The sequence below is a fragment of the Dama dama genome, chromosome 16 (genome assembly GCF_033118175.1).
Source record: "Dama dama isolate Ldn47 chromosome 16, ASM3311817v1, whole genome shotgun sequence".
Classification (NCBI taxonomy): Eukaryota; Metazoa; Chordata; class Mammalia; order Artiodactyla; family Cervidae; genus Dama; species Dama dama.
This window is the reverse complement of record NC_083696.1, coordinates 13,352,316-13,374,854: the sequence shown is the minus strand read 5'-3', so window position 1 is coordinate 13,374,854 and position 22,539 is coordinate 13,352,316. Positions and strand designations below refer to the sequence as shown.

The following is a 22,539-nucleotide window of genomic DNA, read 5'->3' as shown; positions in this document are numbered from 1 at the left end:
CAGCAAAGATGAACAGGATTTGGGGGGGTTGGTTAATGAAGTGTTCTAAAATTGACCATGGTCATAGATGTGCAACTCTATGAATATACTAAAACCCACTAAATTTGTATGTTTCAGATAGGTGAATGTATGGTATGTGAATCTCTATAAATAAACTACTAAAAATAGCAGAGAGCCAGAGTTTTTCTTTAGAGCAGTATTCCAGCAAATAAATGAAGAAAGAATAACGAAACTGTGATAACACAATTTTGTAGCGTCTAATGAATGGCAGGCTCTAAGTATTGGATGCCAGTAGCTACTAACATTGCAACAGGAGACAGATAACCAGGTGAAAAACATCCGACCACCCAAGGTATGATCTTGCTCCCCCACACCTCTTTCCACAGGAAAAAAAAAAAAAAGAAATCTACCTGGGGAATGGTTAAACCACTAGATCCAACTGTAGGAAATGCAGAGGAATGTTCTAAACTACAAAGAACCACAATTGGCAAGATCCGGCCTGTGGGAAATTCTAGAAACTCCTCAGGACGAATGACCCAGTTTCCTCAACAAGCAGAATATAGGGGAGAGAAGAGATAGAGAGGACACGTACAGATTGAAAGAGATTTAAAAGATATTTGTAAACAGCCAAGCTTAACTTGCAGTATCCAAGGATGCACACTTGGGTGAGCAATCTTAGAAAGACAGTAGAGAAGTGATTACAATAAAGTCAGGGTAGGTGTTGCTCCTGGGGTGGGGCATGGGGCTGGGAGGAGGCAACAACCGTGGACTTCCGGCTGGCTGGCAGGGTTCCAGCTTTTGATGTGGGTGATGGTACCAGGGTGTCTGTCTACTTTCTAGTAGCTCATTCAACTGTACCTTTGTTTCCTTTGTACGTCTCTATTTGTGTTATATAAATAACAACGATAACAAAAAGTTTTAAAAAAATAAAATAAAAACTTCATCAATGAATTACAGTCTCCTTCCTTCCCGGAAATACTCCTCTGAAAGCAACAATTCAACACAAGATTCCAGGAGGCTCGACATGCAGTGACATTCTCTGTAAATGAATCTAGTGGAGAAATAGGGCGGGACTGGGGGCGGGCGAAAAGGAGAAACAAGCAAAATTCCAATCGCAGGACACAGCACTGGGGCCCATCAGCACGTAAGAATGCTATTCGGCTGTTACAAAAGAGAATGATGATGAGACAGAACTATGGAAAATTCTTACGACAAACGTTCACTAAACAGAGCACAACGGAACAGAAAACTGCAATTCCAGCTACATAAATCTATGTATGTACTGCACATGGACTACTTGATAAAAACAGGAGAGTGGCAAAAATTACAACAGTTGCGTTAGCATGGAGACACGATGGATGGTTTATTTTCCAAGTTTTCTTTAACACTGATCTTTTGGCAGTTGTTAGGCAACAAATACAAAGTTAAAAAAAAAAAAAATCACAATTCTGGCACTCTTCCTCCTTGCCCATAACAATCCATTCTCTGCAGGTATTTTTTCCAATTACTATCCAGTGCTACCGGCCCCATGCAACACCTATTAGCACGGTGCCAAGGCTTCATTAGCGGGTTTCCTAGCGGGAAAGAACTAGTCAGAGTAAAGCTTTAGCAGCAGGATATGGCAGAAACAACTGGGCTGCGAGGAAGCAAGAGACTTCTAGTCCCAGACGCACCACTAATTGCAACCTTAAAGCAATTCATAATCTCCCCCAATCCATATGGCCACCCTCGACTTCCCCCCATGGCTGCGAATCAGACCTGGCCATGGTCCCCTGAATATACAGGGCCACTAAAACTCAACTGACCCCAAATCCAACCTACTCCCCACCTGGGTCTTTGGGTTCAGGGTTTACCATCCAGGTACATAATCTTAACACTCCCAGGGTCTGAATTCAAAAAAGCACAGTTCCGCAAATGTAAACTGAGGGGGGTTAGCCAAAGTCTTTGCCTAGGTCATTCCAAATTTTATTTTTCTGATGTCTTTCTAAAATGGCTCTTAATTTAGAAGTAGCTCAAGGTGGTGGTTGGGAAAATAACCTTTCTAGGGGTAGTGGGTCCTTCTGCCAATGTAAGATGGGCTCCTCTTACTGGTAGACCCTCACTCGGGCTGGACATGGAGGTGGCAGACAGCAGAGTCTGGAGGGTAATATGTACAATTTTTACTCACCTATAAACACCACCCCCACTCACCTCCCGAACAAGTACACTCTTTGGTCTCTTCTGCTGGAAGAGGGAATTCCCAGTGGCCCTTACTGGGTCTAAAAAGAGTCTGATGAAATTATGAGGGCTGGAATGAATAGAAAAGTCCTTGAAACAGAGGTCCCAGGGGGCTGAAGACAGGAGGATCAAGACCACAGTACTTGAATCAACCATCTCTCACTCCTCCCAAAGAGGATGGATGGACAAGATGGATGGATGGGGGATGTGTAGGGTCTAGGGCCATGAAATGGATCTTCTGGAGGGGCCATGCTAAAGCACAAAAAACAGACTGATATTTCCCAAGCAGCAGACCTAAAAATGACAATACACTCATTAAAATCTTTTCAAATTAAGTTTTCCATGAACAAGTATCTAGGGAACTGTCCTGTACTTCCAAGGCCATTTACCTAAACACGATTTTGTGGCTATTACATGAAGTGCCATCAAGTGATTACAAAAGGAGATCAGTTAATGTGACAAGACTAGAGGCTGATCCTGTTGCCTCATCGTTAACTAAGTCGCCCTCTCTGTGATGAATTCATTCACTCACTCATTCAACAAATGTTTATCAACTGCTCATCAAATGCCAGTCACTCTTCCAGACAATGGGGTACACCAGGGTCACAAAGTCTGGAAGGAGCAGCTAGAGGAAACTACAGAAGAACAAATTCTTCTTGGGGAACCAAGTCAGCCTAAAAAGCTTAAGACCCGAGCCCATGGGTCACAGTACCACTTTATCTCCCTGCCTTCCCAAGCTGAATATACTCAGTGTAAAATCTTTCAAAGTTCTGATCACCATCTTGAAATCCAACTACAAGACACGTATGGAGAGTTGCCCCCAAACACAGCAGGATCTAGAGAGCTCTACCCTTGAGTTCTTTCATCCACATCACCTAGTTTTTCTGCCTCCCATCTCAACACATCACTTTTCACAAGGACCAGCAACTAGTGGTTTGGAGACAGTGTCTCTCGATAGCAGCTCTTTCTGATCTGACAGGAGCTAAAAATAACCATGCACATTAAAACCATGTAAAATTAGAGTACCGGGTTGCCAGCTAAAGACAGGGTCAGGCAGGCAGCCAGCAGGGAAAGGTATGGACATTGTGATACCTTTGCTGGCCAGTCAGAGGTTCCGATTTAGTCTATCTGCTGGTTCCCAGCCAAGGTCCCAATAAGGAAGACTGCTGGACAGCTGATGTCTTAACTGTCCCACAGATAAATGAACCAGCCTGACCCTCTCAGATAAGATGCAACGGGCAACGTCTCACTGCAGCCTGACCCACGTGCAATGTAATAAGTCAACAGTGGTCCTGGAAGAACAAAGAAGATAGAAGGCCAGCCATCCAAATCTCATTAGTCTCCATAGCATCCAATGCTGTGCATCCCAGGTAGGCTTGAAAGGAGGAAATAAGCTGTGTGTGAGACTGCCAGTCAAGCGTGTACATGCTAGGTGGTGGAAAGCATGCCATCTGGGCAGAGAAAGGATTTCAGGGGCCTTGGAGGCACACGAGGCTCTCTCCCCTCCATCCACCGGCTCCACATTCATCAGAGGGCAAGTCCCTCTGCACCCATCTTCGGAAGGCTCTCTCTTTCCTCTCCATTACAGCTCAGGCCACATCACCCCATCTGTGGGCCACAGCAAGAGTTCCTTGAGTGGTCCAAGGTTATCACTCCATTTATCAATTATTGACCTTATGTTTTATAACATATGGAAACTTGATAAGCACAGAGGGACAGAGGGCGGAGGTGGAGGAGAGGGTGGGAGTAGGGGTAGAGTCTTTCTTTAGCTCTAAGTATTAAGGTGACCATCTGATGGTGGCCTCAAACTGGTATAAACACACACAGTTGTCCCAAGGTGGAGCCACACCCTGGGACTCTTAGAGGCCAAAATGTTGGGTTGGAAAACCAGCTCGATTTCTTTTCTAGCAATATGACTTGACTTTAGCCAACTCCCATGCCGAGTCCCAGCTTCTCCATCTGAAAAACGGGTGCTCTCCTCTACCCTATCCACCCTGCTAAGTCACTGCATTAATAAAAAAGAAAGCAAACAAGCATCCGCTGTCAACTGCAATGTCCTATACACACAAAGGAATTACTATCACTTTCATCCAAACCTTATTTCTCTCACATGTCCACAGGAATAACACAATGTGTTTTTTTTTTTTTTTTGCCAAATGCTGAACAAGTACCGACAAAGGTCCATCTAATCAAAGCTATGGTTTTTCCAGTAGTCATGTATGGATGTGAGAGTTGGACTCTAAAGAAAACCAAGCGCCAAAGAATGCATGCTTTTGAACTGTGGTGTTGGAGAAAACTCTTGAGAGTCCCTTGGACTGCAGGGAGATCAAACCAGTCAATCCTAAAGGAAATCAGTCCTGAATATTCACTGGAAGGACTGATGCTGAAGCTGAAACTCCAATACTCTGGCCACCTGATGCAAAGAATTGACTCATTGAAAACGACCCTGATGCTGGGAAAGATTAAAAGCAGGAGGAGAAGGGGACGACAGAGGATGAGATGGTTGGATGGCATCAACAACTCGATGGACATGAGTTTAAGCAAGCTCCGGGAGTTGATGATAGGCAAGGAAGCCTGACGTGCTGTAGTCCATGGGATCGCAGAGTCGGACACGACTGAGTGACTGAACTGAACAAATACATGATCTAGTAATCCCATTGAAAGGAAAAGAGGCTAGCCTGGCTTTGGGATTTTGAGTAAACCCATGTTAGTTCTTAGAGATCAACTCCTTCCTTTCTTAACCACCCCTTGTTTAAACAGCTCTCAGGACTCTAACCGTTCTCACCAGTGGTCTTCCTGGCCATTGGTTCCCAGAAGGTACCTGCCTCAAGGCATCTTTCAACTGCCTTTAGGAAGTGCTAATTTCATGGTTAGTTACTACTTCCTACCCTTACCCCCAGACTTGATAACTTGCTACTTTTCTCTGAACCTGCATGTGTACACAGAGGGGCCAGGGGTCTATGGTCCCACTGCCATCACTACTAAGTCATCACAAAGAAATATACACTGTTAAAAAAAAAAAAAGAAAGAAAGAAAGAAAGAAATATACACTGTTCACACCAGGATGTCATAAACACAAATATCTGAAATTACCTAATAAAGTTACCTTGAAATTTCATCCTAAGTGAGAAACAGCAGCTCAGCCATCAGTAAGATCTGGTGACTCAAAACTGAAATCTACTGATGCAAAGACAATGCAGAGGATCCCTAATCTGCTGGATTGAAGGCCAGGTTGTCGAGCTTATAAATTCCACCTGCCAGTTGAAGAAGGCTTCCATGTTTACCAAGGTTCCATGACCCCAGTTTACAAAGAAAGAGCCTGAGCCTCAGAGAGATCAACATGACCAAATTCCTACTGCTCACAAGTGGCAGGCCAAGAATCAGAACCCAGCCTTTTGGATTCCTAGGACAGAGTTCCTTCCATCTCATCCCACTACTTCTCCAGTCAGTTCATTCACCTCTTTGGCTCCAAACACATGCAACGTGTCCAGCCAGCAAAGAAGAAATATTTCTTAAGCCCAATTCAACACACGGCTGCAGAAAGCATGCTTCGTGCACGGTCTTGGCTACAGCTGGGAGACAGGGCCACAAGATCAAACACCAGCAGGCCTCCTGGTGGGAGGTGGGGGGCAATTCCCATTCCGTTTGGAGGCAGGGAAGTCGGGGCAGAATGGAAAGTAGTTGATTCACTCACACACTAACCCAGAAGCCAAGGTACTGTCTGTGGGGGACACCAAGAGTCTGGGCAGCTCCTGGAAATTCAATTTTGGTAAAACAGAGTACGTGTTACTAATTTCCTGACCTGCCTGGCTAACCACCTCTTAGAAATCGAAGGAAGCAACCACTGCCCTTAATTTTGGTCAACAAGGAAGTAAGAACAGTCTTGGAAGAAAGTGTTGTTTTGGTGTGCAAGTCAGTGAAAGGAAGCAGTGTGGATGGAGTTCTCTTCCAACCAGGGGTGCAGGGCTCTCCACGTGGGACACGAGGCCTGGGCGGGTAAATTATTGGCTTAACAGTTCCTGCACAGAGCACTGCCACAATAGCTTCCAGAGATGGAGCGATCAATCTAAAACACTGAGACTGTGCTCCCTTATTACCTGTCGATCAGCTGGTTCCAGGCTGATAAACCATCTTTGGGCAGACAGTCAAAGCTCTCATTTGTTTCTGCTGTGAGAATTAAATGGCCCCAACAGCCATGATCCTACAAACCTTCTTGCAATCAGTGTGGAACACCTAACACCTTCTGATGACCTCAGTTTCTGCCTCCCTATCGCTGCTTCTAAGCATGCCTACAACATGTGACTCAGTGGTCAGCTGAAGAGAGACCTTCACCTTTACTCCTCAAAGCACTGAATAAAGCCTGGACACTAAAATTACTTGATCCTGGCAGCCCTGAAAATTGGTTTCACCTGACATTTCAAATATTACACCTCCCCCTCTCAGTAAAAAACCCTAAAACAGCACAGGTTGAATACTCTTTAATTTGGGGGTAACTACTATCAGGCCTCTTGAGTAACTACTATCAGGCCTACTATCAGGCCTCTTGAGAGTCTCTTGGACTACAAGGAGATCCAACCAGTCCATCCTAAAGGAAATTACTCCTGAATGTTCATTGGAAGGACTGATGTTGAAGCTGAAACTCCGATACTTTGGCCATCTGATGCAAAGAGCTGACTCATCTGAAAAGACCCTGATGCTGGGAAAGATTGAAGACGAGAGGAGAGGGGGACGACAGAGGATGCGATGGTTGGATGGCATCACCGACTCAATGGATATGAGTTTGAGTAAACTCCGGGAGTTGGTGATGGACAGGGAGGCCTGGCATGATGCAGTCCATGGGGTCACAAAGAGTCGGACACGACTGAGCGACTGAACTGAACTATCAGGCCCAGGCTTCCCTGTTGGCTCAGTGGTAAAGAATCCATTTGCGAATACAGGAGACAGGGTTCAATCCCTGGGTCAGGAAGATCCCCTGGAGGAGCACATGGCAACCCACTCCAGTATTCTTGCCTGGAGAATCCCATGGACAGAGGAGCCTGGTGGGCTACAGTCCGTGGGGTCGCAAAGAGTCAGACATGACTTAGCAACTGAGCACACACTTAATATGTGATCCTCAACTGACAGGGACAAAAATATCAGACAACCTCCTAACACCAAGGTCCACTGGACAAATTACTCTTGGAATTCTGGACTGGGAGACTCTCCTCACCTTTATTATTAAGCAAGGTGAGTCATGAACCAGTCACAATGCTCTTGGCCCAACTGAGTCCACACAAAGCTCTAGAGAATTGGATCGGGGGCAGGAGACTGCCCTGAATGACCTCTAAGGCAGGTCAGCTTAGTGCCCTCCACCTTACATCGAAAGAGAAGCAAGTACATGGGGGACTTGAAAGGTCCCAGGTGGCAAGTACCTATTGTGCTAATTTTCACACTGATCTTTTTAAACTGGTGGAACTTACAAACAGGGCTGTCAAGTTTTTCTCCTTTTCCCTTGCATCTGGAAGAGCCTGGTGCTGCTACAACCAAATAGAATATGCTATTAGTGATATTTTGTCATTTCCAAGGTGAGTAACAGTTCTCTAGGGACACTTGTTCTGTGGGAAAAGCCAACTACCATGTAAAATATCCATCTACCCTAAGACTAGCATGCTGAAGAGGCCGTGAACAGATGTTCCTGTCAACTGTCCCAGCTGAGTCCAGCCTCCAGCCATCCCTGCCAAGGTGCCAGACATGTGAGCACAGCCACCGCGAACTGCCCACACTAGTCAATCTTGCAACTAAGGCCTCCTGGGTGACCTGGTCCATGACACGAGGAGCAAAAGAAAATCTCAGCCTGGCCCCACTTCAATGGGTTCTTGACCAACAGAATCCATGAACTATGATAAACGGGGATGCTTTAAACCACTGAGCACTGGGGAATTTGTTATGTAATTAGATAATCAGAAAGAAAACCATGCAAATACACAGATATAACATGTGTGCGTGGCATGTGTGTGTACATAAAAGATTTAGCATGCAAAAAATTTTTCCATAACTCTAAAAACTGTTTCTTAGGAATCCTTACTGTGATGTTAACTCAGGTACCATCTGCTTGGAGACAAGGAATTAGAATAAATATATTAAGTCTAGAAAACAAAGGGGGGGTAAACAAACTGAAAAACTACTCTTTGAAGGTCACTAACTGTTTAGGAAAAAGATATTAAAATCAAGGGCTGGAATGATTGAAGCTGCCTTCACCAACACTGTATTAAGAACTCAATAAATTGCACTGTAGATGGGGGAGAGGACTGTTAGGGATTCAAAGAGACTTAAAAGACATTATTTACCAAATGCAATGTGTTATCTGTACTTGGCTCCTGATTCAAACATGCCAACCACCAACCACAAAAAGGTTTTTGAAATGCTGGAGGAAAAGTAAACAAGGACTCGGTATCAGACAACATTGAAGAATCCTTGTTCGTTTTGTTGAGTGTGGTAACAGATGGTAGATATGTAGAAAGAGAAAGAGACACCCATTTAGGTATTAACAGGCTAAAAGATACAAAGTTGTCTCAGAGTTGCTTGAAAATACTCCAGAGAAATAATAAAATATGGGTGCTATATACAAGATAGTTTCATCATACTATTGTCTCAACTTGTATATTTGAAATTTTCCTTAATGAAAACTTCACAAACTGCAAAGAAATAGAGGGTTGGAAGGTGTCTGGTCACATGACCAGGGTCCCACACAGGCCCTACTAGGCATCCAAGTTACCAAGTAAGATGCAGAGATGGCTCAGAAATCAACACATTCAAGTTCCTCCCTTTACAGATGGGGAAAAACGAGGCCAGACATAGGTCATGTTGCCAGGCAGCCAGTGCAAAGCCAAGAATAGAACACTAGCCTTCTGACCCTGAGACTAATACAATTTTCTTCCTCAGAACTATCTTGAGACAAATGCATTATGTTACCTGAATAGGAAACAACAACAACAAAAAAAAACAGCCTAGCATTTCTGCTATGGAAAGGTTAGAGATCAAATAGGCAATACCCAAAATTTCAGTGTTAAAAGCTTCTTGGCTATAAAAAGTGACTGGTTTGGGCAAATATTTTTGGCTTTTCAAAATGGTGAATCAGTAAAGGGGTGGGGGGGGAGAAGAAAGAAACCACAGGAGAAAGGAAAAGAAAATGAAACAAATTTGTGCCTGGCCAAACAGTAACATGCAATTAAAATGATGGATGCCTTTGTGCCAGAGGTTGAGTCTGAAACAAGCTGCTGGAAGAAGGGCAGCCCTGAAAATAAATTGCCAAATCACTTTTTGCAGCCAGATTGCAGATTCCCCATCCATGTGATTCTAAAAGCAAATAACTCCACATAAATAAATATGCAATGAATTCCCAGGAAACCCAGCCAAGAAACATGAACAGAAAGAACTAATTTTGGGTGGACGACTGCCCCCACCGATCCTGCAACTTAGGAACGCAACTAAATTTGCAGAGTGAGGCAGGTCAGTGCTACTTCGCATCATTCCCTCAATTACTGGGTCCTGTAACGACCGCCCCCCTTCTCTCCTTGGAGCCCTTCACAAGGCTGAAAGTTCTGGGTGTCGCAACATACCCCATGATGCAGCGGCTGATAGCATAGACTCTGGGATCAGCGTGGCAGGGATCTGAGTCCCAGCCCTGGTCCTCAGCTTAGGCTGAGACCAATGTCAGAAATGTCTTACCTGGTAGGAATGTTTGAGGATGGCAAGAAACGAAATGATGAATTTAACTGGGCTTGGCCCCAGGGTTCACCCATAGGGCAGGTCCGTGGAGGCAGGCTTCATTCTAGGTGGCCTCTCAACTTGTGGAAGATGAGCTTTACAAGGTGGAGTGATTGGGGAGTATCAGAAGATGAACTATGTCCCCCCCAGATTCATATGTTGAAGCCTTAACCCTCCAATGCTTCCCAACGTGGCTGTAACTGGAGAAGAGGTAATTAAGTTAAAATGAGTTCATTAGCATGTACCCTATCCTATCTGACTGTCCTTATAAACAGGGGTCACACACACAGACATCGAGGCTGCATACAGAAATACCACCGGAAGACAGGAGGAGATGGGGCAGCAAGAGGGCGGCCGTCCACAAGGCAAGGAGAGAGGCCTGACTGCCGGCACCTTGATTCTTGATTCTAGAGACTTCCAGCCTCTAGAACCATGAAAAGATGAATTTCTATTGTTCAAGCCACCGAGACCATGGTACTTTGTTTACGGCAGCCCAAGCCGAGCAATACAGGGAGATTCAAGTTAGGACCGATTTTCAATCTGGCTTGAGCAAGCTCCAGAAGATGGTGAGGGACAGGGAAGCCTGGCGTGCTGCAGTCAATGGGTTCACAAAGAGTGGGACACAACTCAGCGACCACCACTTTAGCACTTTCAGTGATCACACCAACTGAGGCACAGAATTCCAGGCCTTAATTTACTCAGCTCAGTGCACTCGGAAGATTTTCAAAACAGGTTAATGAGTGGAAAAGCACATAAAACTTTTAACCTTGTCTCTGGTGAGCGTGACTGTTAGGGTCATAAAACTACAACTGAGGCACCATCATCCATGTCCCTGATGGAGGGGTATAAAATAAAGCTGTCTTGTTACAGGTGGCCTTTGATTTTTCATTCTTCTCTCTCTCTTTTTCCTTTGATGAGTCAGTAGTCTTAAAAAAAAGTCTCCTGGAAAAAGAAGGCAGAGAATGACACATTCAGAAGAAGAAAAGGAGGGCGTGATGCCTACGGGCACTCCCTGGGTCTGGATTTGCAGGAATGGCATTGTCAAGATTATTATGAGGTGAGTGGTCTGTGTTTAGTGTGAGCCGTGGTGGGAAGATTCTTGGCTGCAAGTTCACCACACAGAAAGTGAGCCTCTCCTTACCCGTGAACCAGGAAAAATGTCCCAATCACAGATGCATTTTTAAAAGCAGTAAATAATGAATATCAAACATGGTAAAAAAAAAAAAAAAAAGTATGAACTATTAAAAAAGTATGTAGTATTATGGAATGTTACTTTAAAGTAGAAGACACAAATAGGAAATTATCTACAGAACACCTAGGCACAAATACAGGGGTATTCCCTGGTGGCTCAGTGGTAAAGAAGCCGCCTGCAATGTAAGAGACTCGGGTTCGATCCCTGGGTCAGGCAGATCCCCTGGAGAAGAGGATGGCAATCCAATCCAGAATTCTTGCCTGGAGAATCCCAAGGACAGAGGAGCCTGATGGGCTACAGTCCATGGGGTCCATCATCTCTCACTGCTATGGACTGGTCATAGCTAACCCCAACATCTCCCAGTTCAACCAGAGCTAATTCACCTAGGATGATTTCACACGCAAGAGAAGACCTCAGTGACCGAGGACTTCAAATCTGTGTCAAAAGATTTTTCTCTAAGACTGTCTCTAAACCAGGCATTAAACCTCAACCCTTATACCTTCTCAGGGACCTAGGGAGTTACGATAGGGGCAGGAGGAAAATCTGTACAGGGTTATGCAGGTGCCAGCCATGCTGCTGGACAGTGCTCACAAGTGAACTGGGGGCACTCACCACACAGATCTAGTCAACTGCTGCTCTATGAGAAGTCAGACCGTGCTATCAGACTTTCCAGTTGCGCAAGAAAGCTACAAAATCGAAATTCCTTTATGTGAAATGTGGAAATTTTTTAAAGCCTTGTACAGACCTTTAGTCTACTTTTTAATTGGAGCATGACACACACAGACAAAACTACACAGGTCACATGTGTACCACGCTAGGAATGATCAGAAGTGACCATGACTAGGCAGCCACCGCCCAGGTCAAAAGACAGAACCGTTCCCAGCTCCTTGAAGTCCCGAGCGTGTCTTCCAATCCCCCTCTCTCCCTCCCTCCCACAGGGGCTGCAGGCTGGCTGAGCCCATCTTGCAGCTCTAGACGCAAACGGAAGTGCAGGGTCTGTATTCCTCTACAGCCACATGGGGCCTGTGCCCCTCCAATCCACGATCCTGATGGCTGAGCAAAGGCACACCGGTGGGCCTTACAGCCCTAAGTGGAAGAGAAATGAGGCCCAAGTGAATGCGCCTTTGTGAATTCACTCACGGCTGAGAAGGACTCGCCAAGGGAGGAGCCCCAGATAAGAAGCCCCAAGTGTGGGTGGAGTGGGAAGGTCAAAGTCACAAAGGGGAGGGTCTGTTCGCCCGAGCAAATGGACAGGGGACAAAAGGACAGGGGAGGTGGCAGGTGCCAGGGGAAGGAAGCCAAAGTTCACAGCCACCAACAAGGCAGAGGGAGAGCTTGCCTGGAGACCCACAGCCAGGGTGACTGGGACCAAATCCCGTGCCCACGAGACTGGCATTTTCCCCAGAGGACGCCAAATGGGCCGGATTCCTGGACGGGGGAGGAATCAACAAAGATTGCCTAGCGTGCCCCGACTTTTAAAACCCTTTTTCAGGGTCATTATCAATACATGTGAGCTTCCCAGGTGATGGTAGTGGTAAAGAACCTGCTTGCCAACGCCCAAGATGTAAGAGAGGCAGGTTCGATCCCTGGGTAGGAAAGATCCCTTGGAGGAGGGCATGGCAACCCACTCCAGTATTCTTGCCTGGAGAATTCCATGGACAGAGGAGCCTGGCGGCCTACAGTCCATGGGGTCACCAAGAGTTGGACACAACTGAAGCGACTCAGTTGTGCACGCACGCCCCAAAACATATGAAGTGAACAGAAGAGTACAGTAAACACCTGTCACTCAGGTTTGACCAGGATCAACATTCACTGTCCTCTTTACTCTTTCCTCCCCATTCCCTCCATTAATTTTTGAACACTTTTTTTGCACGGATGGTGGTGGTACATTTACTTACATTTAAATGTGCAAATCTGAGCTGCTCCATCTTGACAGATGGAAACTACTGTGTTACCACATTTTGACAGATGGAAACATCTGTGCAACCCATGCCCCTGGACCATTCCACACATTCTATCTCCCCAGATCCTGGGTGCCCCTCCAGGGTCAATTTCTGGCCGTCCTTACTCCCTAGCAACACCCATTCTGAATTGATTCTTCTCCAGATTAGTTTTGCCAGTTCTGGAGTGACACAGAAATGGAATCATCCAGAAGGTACTCTTGTACAAGGCTTATTTGCCTCACCATAATGCCTGTGAGGACAGAAAGACGGGTTTTAAAATTCACTTTGGGCCACACTGTATAGACATGTCTTTATCACCTTTCTCACACTACCTTATGTGGATAAACTATAAAGCTCTGAGATAAACATTTGAGATAAAGATAACCTGCACTGGGATTCAGAGCTCTGATGTTCAATGAATTACTCAAATCCTGCTTTCTTGCCTGGGTCCCGTGTTCCAGATACTGGTTTCTGCACCTTAAATGTGTGACAACCACCACCCCAGAGCTCTGACCTGCGGTGACCTCTGAGAAGCAAGGCTGACCACTGTTTTTTCCCCTGTCTCTTGCCCTGGCTCTTCCTTCCTAAGCAAGAAAACTGGGTACAAGCGGGTTTGTTGCTCAGTCATGTCTGACTCTTTGCGACCCCATGGACTGCAGCACACCAGGCTTCCCTGTCGTTTACCATCTCTCAGAGTTTGCTCAAACTCATGTCCATTGAGTCGGTGATGCCATCCAACCATCTCATCCTCTGTCGTCCCCTTCTCCTCCTGCCCTCAATCTTTCCCAGCATCGGGGTCTTTTCCAATGAGTTGGCGCTTCGCATCAGGTGGCCAACGTATTGGAGCTTCAGTTTCAGCCTTTCCAGTGAACATTCAGGTAAAGCTGCAGTGTTTTCTGCAAACCCCAAAGACGCATCTTCCCACTAAACAGGCGGTTGCTTGAGGAAAGATGCAATCTTGACTCAGTCTTGTATTCTCCTGGCCCCTGGCATGGTTCTGTGAATAGAGCAGGCTCTCAATAAACACCCGTGTTTCTTATTCTTCACTCTTCCTTGAAGATGTCAGGCCACCCAGGGTTGGGAGGCAACAGAGCAGAAGGGCGAGGGCTCGGGCCGCCTCCCTGCTCCCGGGCACCATGGTGGCACCGAGCCCTGACGCCCGTGCTCGGGAACTGCGCAGGCTGACAGGGCCCGGAGCCTGGCCGGGAACAGCCTTCCACAAGCCTACCGCGGGCACCATCTGCGTCTCTCTGTCTCGGCCTCCCAGTTGGCCCGGTGGATGTGAGCTGCGTTGAAAGCCTTACCGCACTCCTCTCCAGGTGTCTGATCCCACTGGGCCCTCACACTGGCCTCGACTAAAACACAGCCTGGAGTGAATCCAGGCTTTATGGCACCTGGAAGTTTATACCATTTGGAGGTCCTCTTAAAGAAATAAAATGCAAAATAAATAAATAAATAAATACATAAATACTACATTTGCAAACTTTAAAAAAAACACCAAGGACCCAGCCAGCAGAGTATTAAGGCCTCTCCACCCTCAGGTTATCAACCCTACTCCTAGATCCAGCCACCAGTCACTCGATTCCACATCCTCAAACTCCACTGCATCTGCCCCTCTGTCCAGGCCCAGCACCACACTAGTTCGGATCCATGATACAGCTAACAGCCTCATGACTGTCCACCTTCAACCAGCCCTGAGCCAAACTCCGAGCGTCCAGTGGTCCTAGCTCCCTTCTCATCAGTCACTCTGCTTCATCCTCTCCTGAGCTGCATTCTGCTTCCCAGGCACATCTCCCTCACGTCTTCCTCAGTGAGGCTGGTCAGTCCTCTGTCCAGAGTCAAAATCACCCCAGCAGCTACATCCCCCAAAGCCCCCCCAGATGGAAATCGACCTCTCCCTCCAACGAACCCCCACAAGGCTTCAGCTCTCTGGCTCTGATGATATGCCCAAGTCATTCTGCCTGGTCTAAGGTGACCTGAGAAGCGAAATGAGGTGGCAGAGCTCCCACAGGTCAAAAGAGCAAATGCAACTTGCTGGGCTCAGCCATCCCCTCCGTCAAACGGGGATGACGGCACTGCACTGCTGAGTGGTGTGGACCAGATAAGGATTAAGTGAGACGAAGGCTGGGCACACACTTGAAGACCCAGTGTTCTCAGCAGGATATGAGGACCTGGGACCAGCCTCGGCTCTATCATGAACCATAAATCCCCAGTAAGAGGCCATCTCACACCACAGTCATTTCAGACCTTCCTCTACCAGGGGCCAGCTGCTCCCCTGGCTGCAAAGATAAGATTTTGCCTTCCTTCCCATGGTGAGGTCCAGATCGTCCCAAGTTTTTCTCCAAATATAAGAGGAAGTAAAGTGTAATGATTAAGAACACATTTTACCCCACAATTAAAAAAAAAAAAAGAGTATATGGAGTGTGATGGAATTTTTGTTGAAAGAAACTACTTTTTATCCATTATTAGCAAAAAGGTGGTAGGGATACCACCAAAATGTAAATGAAGTGATGATGTCTTATTGGAGGTACAATATGACTTTTATTTGGTATTTTTTAATTTAATTCCTAAAAAATTTTAAATAAACAGCATGCTTTCAAGTACAGAGCTGGTATGACACGATACTATTTCTTTTTTATAAAACCAGTATTTTCATTATTTTTCCCTTTTTTGCTCCCTAGTTAAGCAACTAGGCTACTTTGTTCTCAATGCTTCAGGAAAGGTATGCTATAACCAAACACAGAAAATTAAGATTAAAAAAACAAAGATGCAGATGACGGATGCTGGAGCCACACTTCCCAGGTACACCACGCCCTAGTGGCAAGGCCACAGATGGGACATTAAATTGTTCTGCACATGTTTCCTCATCTGTGCAATAGGGCAGTGGCTCCCTTATAAAGTTTTTGTGAGAATTAACTGAGGAAGTATACATGAAGTGTTCAGAACTATGTCTGGCACTGGAAGAAAAGCTATGACCAACCTAGACAGCATATTAAAAAGCAGAGACATTACTTTGCCAACAAAGGTCCATCTAGTCAAAGCTATGGTTTTTCCAGTAGCCATATAAGGATGTGAGAGTTGCACCACAAAGAAGGCTGAGTGCTGAAGAACTGATGCTTTCAAATTGTGGTTCTGGAGAAGACTCATGAGAGTCCCTTGGACTGCAAGGAGATCAAACCGGTCCATCCTAAAGAAAATCAGTGCTGAATATTCATTGGAAGGACTGATGCTGAAGCTAAAGCTCCAATACTTTGGCCACCTGATGTGAAGAACTGACTCAATGGAAAAGATTCTGATGCTGGGAAAGACTGAAGGCAGGAGAAGGGGACAACAGAAGATAAGATGGTTGGAAGGCATCACCAACTTGACGGACATGAGTTTGAGCAGGCTCCGGGAGTTGGTGATGAACAGGGAAGCCTGGCGTGCTGCAATCCATGGCGTTGCAAAGAGTTGGACACAACTTAATGACTGAACAACAGCAACCACTCCAAGTAAGCCAAGAACTTTGACTGCAGAATCCATCCCCCACAACCAATTCTGTCCTGCAGCCCTTAAGCGGTATCTCTGGAGGTTTCTGCTGCTGGAGCTACATCACATGTTGTTCTTTTACTGTAGATTAATTCTGTCTTGAATTCTGTTTTTCTCCTTCAAATTCAACTTCGTAGGTTAAACTTATACATGTAATCTCTGAAGATCAAGGTCAAGAGCAGACAGAGCAGACACAAGCAGGACAGCGGAGGCTCCAAAACCATTTGTGTGCTGTGTGTGCTCCAACAGGCTGCTCACCCTCTGTGCCTCGATCTCCTTATACTGTATAATGAGGATGTTAATAGGAACTAACTAACTCATAGGGTTGTGAGAAATCAGTGAGCTAAGCCATGTGAAGTGCTTAAATCATAATGTAAATGGTCAGTCTACTTTGAAAACATGCTATGTGAAAGCCAGACTCCAAAGGCCACACATTCTATATGACTCCTTTTATATGAAATATCTAGAGTTGGCAAATCCACAGAGACAGAAAATGGGTTAGTGGCTGCCAGAGGCTGGGAAGAGGGGAGAATGGAGGATAAATGCTTAATAGGTTCAGGGGTCATGACAAGGCACTGGAGCTAGACTGTGGTAATGGTTGCCTAACACTGTGAGTGGGTGGAATGGTTAAAACTTTATTTGCATTTTATCAAAATAATTAACTTATATGCAGAGTACATCATGAGAAACGCTGGGCTGGAGGAAGCACAAGCTGGAATCAAGATTGCTGGGAGAAATATCAATAACCTCAGATATGCAGATGACACCACCCTTATGGCAAAAGTGAAGAAGAACTAAAGAGCCTCTTGATGAAAGTGAAAGAGGAGAGTGAAAAAGTTGACCTAAAGCTCAACATTCAGAAAACTAAGATCATGGCATCTGGTCCCATCACTTCATGGCAAATAGATGGGGAAACAGTGGTTGACTTTATTTTTCTGGGCTCCAAAATCACTGCAGACAGTGATTGCAGCCATGAAATTAAAAGACACTTACTCCTTGGAAGGAAAGTTATGACCAACCTAGACAGCATATTGAAAAGCAGAGACATTACTTGGCCAACAAAGGTCCATCTAGTCAAGGCTATGGTTTTTCCAGTGGTCATGTATGGATGTGAGAGTTGGACTGTGAAGAAAGCTGAGCACCAAAGAATTGATGCTTTTGAACTGTGGTGTTGGAGAAGACTCTTGAGAGTCCCTTGGACTGCAAGAAGATGCAACCAGTCCATCCTAAAGGAGATCAGTCCTGGGTGTTCATTGGGAGGACTGATGTTGAAGCTGAAACTCCAGTACTTTGGCCACCTGATGCAAAGAGCCAACTCATTTGAAAAGACCTTGATGCTGGGAAGGATTGGGGGCAGGAGGAGAAGGGGACAACAGAGGATGAGATGGTTGGATGGCATCACCGACTCAATGGACATGGGTCTGGGTGAACTCCGGGAGTTGGTGATGGACAGGGAGGCCTGGCATGCTGCAGTTCATGGGGTCACAAAGAGTCGGACATGACTGAGCGACTCAACTGAACTGAAAATAAAAACCTTTGCAAAACATTAAGTCAATTTATTATTTTTTGTAAGTAATATAAATAATTACAACTATTACTCAAATTACTACATGAACCACTACTATGACATGGGATGTACTATGTCCCCCAGAAGGCAAAACATGGGCGGGAATACTATGCAGTACAAGCAGGGTGGCGGGTCGGGACAAGCTTCACAGACAAGCTGGCATCTGAGATGGGTCCTGAGAGACAACTGGACGCTTATGAGATAAGAATCAGCCAAGAAGAAAGGGAATGAACAGCAAAGGTACAAAGTGTGGGGGTGACAGCCTTGGGGAAGAACTGGGGAGATGGGAACGCAAAGTCTGAAAAGGGTTTTACATCCGGTGCCCTCACTTACCATGGGATGTTGGGCAGAAACCTTGCTGCTGAACTTTCTACAAAACTGGAATGCCCACAGTTTTGTCACAGAGGTGCTACGAGGATTAAATAAAGCCACAAAAGGCGAAGCTTCATCCCAACCTAAAACACTGCACAAACGTAAGGGACGTGACTATGCAGAGGACATAGCTTCTCAAACACAGTGGCACGCGGCATTCCACTGGGGACCGGGCCCTCCCAGGGTAAAGGCTGCGGGTGGAGCAGGGCTCCCTGGCAGAGCCAGGAAGGAAGCAGTGACAGGGTGAAGGCTGGAACACAATACACAGACCACCTGAGTGGCCAGACCATGGAGATGCCTGGGAGGGGAGTGGGTCCTCTAACCTTGACATCCTTAGCACACTGACCCTGGGCTACCAAGGCAATGTGACGGGCCAGGAGATGTGCAGTGTGAAACAATTACAATTCCACTTCCCGCCCCAAATGAGCTCCTTAGAAGCAGGGCCCACATTTTTGATCATATTCCTTGCATGGGGCCTTACACACACTAGTTGATCTCTGTTTTTGTATTTTGATCTCGTTTTGTTGTGTGTGTGTGTGTGTGTTGTTTTTAAATTTTTATTTTGTATTGGAGTATAGCTGATTTACAACGCTGTGTTAGTTACAGGGGCACAGCAAAGTGCTTTAGTTATACACACACATATAGCTATTCTTTTTCAGATTCTATTTCCCATACAGGTCATCAGAGATATTGAGTAAAGTTCCCTGTGTTATATAGTAGGTCCTTGTTGATGATCTGTCTTATATAAAGTACTGTGCATATGTTAACCCCAACCTCCTAATTTATCCCGCCCCCCACCTTTACCCATAAGTTTGTTTTCTAAGTTTATGAGTCTCATCCTGCTTTGTAAATAAGATCACTGGTATCCCTTTTTACTGTAGTTTTTAACAAAAAATGAAACAGATGGAATAAAGCAGAGCCGGTCAGTAAACAGAATGAACTTCGGCTCTCTCAAAAACTCATCTGTGGGGCAGCGTTCATCCTGTGAAGTGAGTTAACAACATAAATGACATGTAACAGTAACCAAAGTACATGCAATGCTTCTTTTCTCTTCTGAAGACAGCACATAATTTTTGCATTTTTCTTCGGAAGTCTCTTTAATGAAGAGGAGCTCTCGCCATAGCTTTGAGAACAAAGCTAAACGCTTCTGGACTTCAAAGCAAAGTCAGTCAGTCCTGTGTAGAATACTGAAGCATCCCGAATAAATGCTTCTGACCTTGGACTGCCTTGGCTCCCGCTGAAACATCCCACGTACAGATCCCCTCTTCTCGGCTCCCTCCCTCCAGTCCCCCTCCCAACTCTGACCCCCACTGTCACTGCCCCCCAATACAGACTGCAGCTCACTAGGCAGGCGGCTTGGGCCTTGGGCCCCAGCAGATAGGAGCCATCAAAGGACTGGGATGACCTTCCAGGGAGTGCTGTGGGTTAATAACTAACCCTCATGCACCTTTACAGTGTATCAGGCTTTCCTGGATGAAGCCCACGCCTGTTTCACAGGCAGATGCTGGAGTGGGCAGTTTCTTCTGGGCCCTGGGGAGAACCACAGGTTAGTTTGGGAACAGGAAGGGGGGACCTTGGAGAGGCGGAAAGGTCTACCAATGTCATTGGGCCATTGAGAGGAGGAGCCCGGAGGTGCGTGAAGGGAACCACTCTTATTACACGCTAATTACTGCTCATTTGCCACAGGTGAGCAGCAGCTGGCTGCAGAGCAGCAGGCATGCTCCAAGGCAAAGACCTGCCACCCCAGAATGGCGCTCTGGACCACGTGGCTTTCAAGTGTTTCTTTAGGAGTAAAACCGAGTGGTTCCCACTGCCCTGCCATCCGCCCCGCCTCCTTTCTCTCTGCAGTGTTCAAGTGCACTGACTCTGCTCCTTAAAATGTCTGCGGGCACCTCTGGCCAGGAGATGGAGAGAAAGGACTCACGGGGGTGGGGGTGGGGAGCAGTGGGGGCTGGGGGGGACATGGTCCGGAAGAATGTAAAAGAACCCAAACAGAAGTAAGATACAGAAAGAGAACCTCAAGGTCAAGTGTTGGTCACTCACTGGTGTCTGACTCTTTGCAACCCCATGGGCTGTAACCTACCAGGCTTCTCTGTCCAGGCAAGAATACTGGGGTGGGTTGCCATTCCCTTCTCCAGAGGATCTTCCCCACCCAGGGATCAAACCCTGGTCTCCTGCATTGCAGGCAGATTCTTTACTGTCTAAGCCACCAGGGGAGACATTCAAAACTACGGTTATGGAGCTGATGAAGAACCAGAAGGAAAAGATACTCTTTTAATCAAATCTACTGAACACTTCTCAAAGATGAGGAATCTGGAGCTTTTCAAAGAAGAAACATCCAATGAAAGAGAGGGTAACTAGGCTCACAGACAGGGGCTGAACAGGGGTAGGAATCTTGCAAGCATTGTCTTGAGCCTCAGAGCCTTTGAATATACTGACTTGGCCACCAGGAGAGCTGTTCTCCACTGTCCTCAGAATTCGAAGCTTTCTCTCTGAAATTTTCTGGTTGCCCATCTTTTCCCTCCCAATTCTCCCACCTTAGCCCTTCCTTTAAGCTTATTTGAATTTCCCCAGGACACTTTTCACACCAGGTGTAATGACTTGTCTCCACTCAAGCTTCTCAAGGACAAGGAATTTGCCTCACTGTTATCTGTGTGCTGAGTCAGATGCTTTAAGTGATGCTTGTACCAACTGTACCTCAGGGGAACCAAATGTTGAGGATGCCATCGAGGAAATCCACAGTGGCAAACTCTAAGACAGATGGCCCAACTCCTTCAACAAATGGGGAAGAAAAGGAGGGGAGAAGGGAAAACTCCAGATGAAGAGCTTCAGCTAAATTGTGGGGCAGAGAAAAAGGAGATAATGTTGGTCAAAGGATACAAACTTTCAGTCATAAGATAAATAAGTTCTGGGATCTAAATGACAGTGTGATGATGCAATAGTTAATTATAATGTAGAATATACCTGAAATCTGCCAAGATACACACACAAATGGTGACCGGAGAAGTGATGGATATGTTAATTACCACGATGTGCAGTAACCATTTCACAATGCAGACATATATCAAATCAACATGCTTTACATCTCAAACAAATAGCATTTTTATTTGTCAATTATGCCTCAATAAAGCAAGGGAAAATAACATTTCAAAAAATTCTTAAAGAGCTTTAGATAGACTAACAACCAAACACATTCAAAGGACCTTGGTGTGACAACCAGGCAGGAAAATGTGAACACTGACCATATATCTGAGACTAAACGACAACTATTAATTATTTTTAGGTGTTGTGATACTATTGTGAATATTTTTTAGAAAACACAGCCTTTATCTTTTAGATAACTGGGATTTTGTTCTGGAAATTTTTTTAAAAAGAATCGGGAAGGAACAGATACAAGAATACAAATGAAAAGACAGGGGCCACAGTGATAAGTGATGAAGTTAAACAGTGGGTACTTAAGTTATGTTCGTTATATGATGGGTACTTGGGGTTCTCTCTGCTTTTGACTGCACTTAAAATTTATAAATAAATTAATTATTAAAAATGAATAACAACTGGAAGGAAAGTAGGCAGAACTGAATGAAGACTACACTTCCCACAACTGCTCACCAGCAGCAACAGACTCCAGCTAATTCACAGCGAAACGGAAGACAGAACATTCATTTCCACTTCGGGAGGAAAGGCAAGCGGGACTTACATGGGAGTGTTCTCCCTTGTTCCACTGAGGTGAGTTCAGAAGAGGAAGTGGGTGTGGGAGACAACCTCATCAAGGCCAGCAGGGCAAGGAGTCGAACACAATGAGAAAAATATAACTCAACTAAAAACCAGGCAAACATCGCAGAACACAGCATACCAGGAGAAAGTACATTCATGGTCCATAAACACAGGCAAAGATCCTCAACTCATCCACAACTGGGAAAAAGTGAAGACTACAGTGAGTTCCCACTAACTCCCGCAAGACTGGTAAAATAAAA

General features: G+C 45.7%; 1 protein-coding gene across 11 annotated transcripts in view; it reads right to left on the bottom strand.

Moving 5' to 3' along the window:
* EPB41L4B (erythrocyte membrane protein band 4.1 like 4B) overlaps positions 1-22,539 on the bottom strand; it is a 140,665-nt gene that overhangs the window by 107,205 nt on the left and 10,921 nt on the right. The window contains exons 1-2 of one of the 11 annotated variants that reach the window (XM_061163466.1): positions 10,730-10,861; positions 9,925-10,163 (exon numbers count right to left, since the gene is read on the bottom strand). The exons of 9 other annotated variants lie outside the window; for them this stretch is intronic. Coding sequence is in view for 1 of the 2 variants with exons in the window: in XM_061163465.1 (XP_061019448.1) it covers positions 10,730-10,762 (33 nt within the window). In the remaining variant the exon portion in view is untranslated. Of the gene's footprint in view, positions 1-9,924; positions 10,164-10,729; positions 10,874-22,539 lie in introns of those variants that run through there. One more of the 11 variants, XM_061163465.1, reaches the window with a different exon arrangement.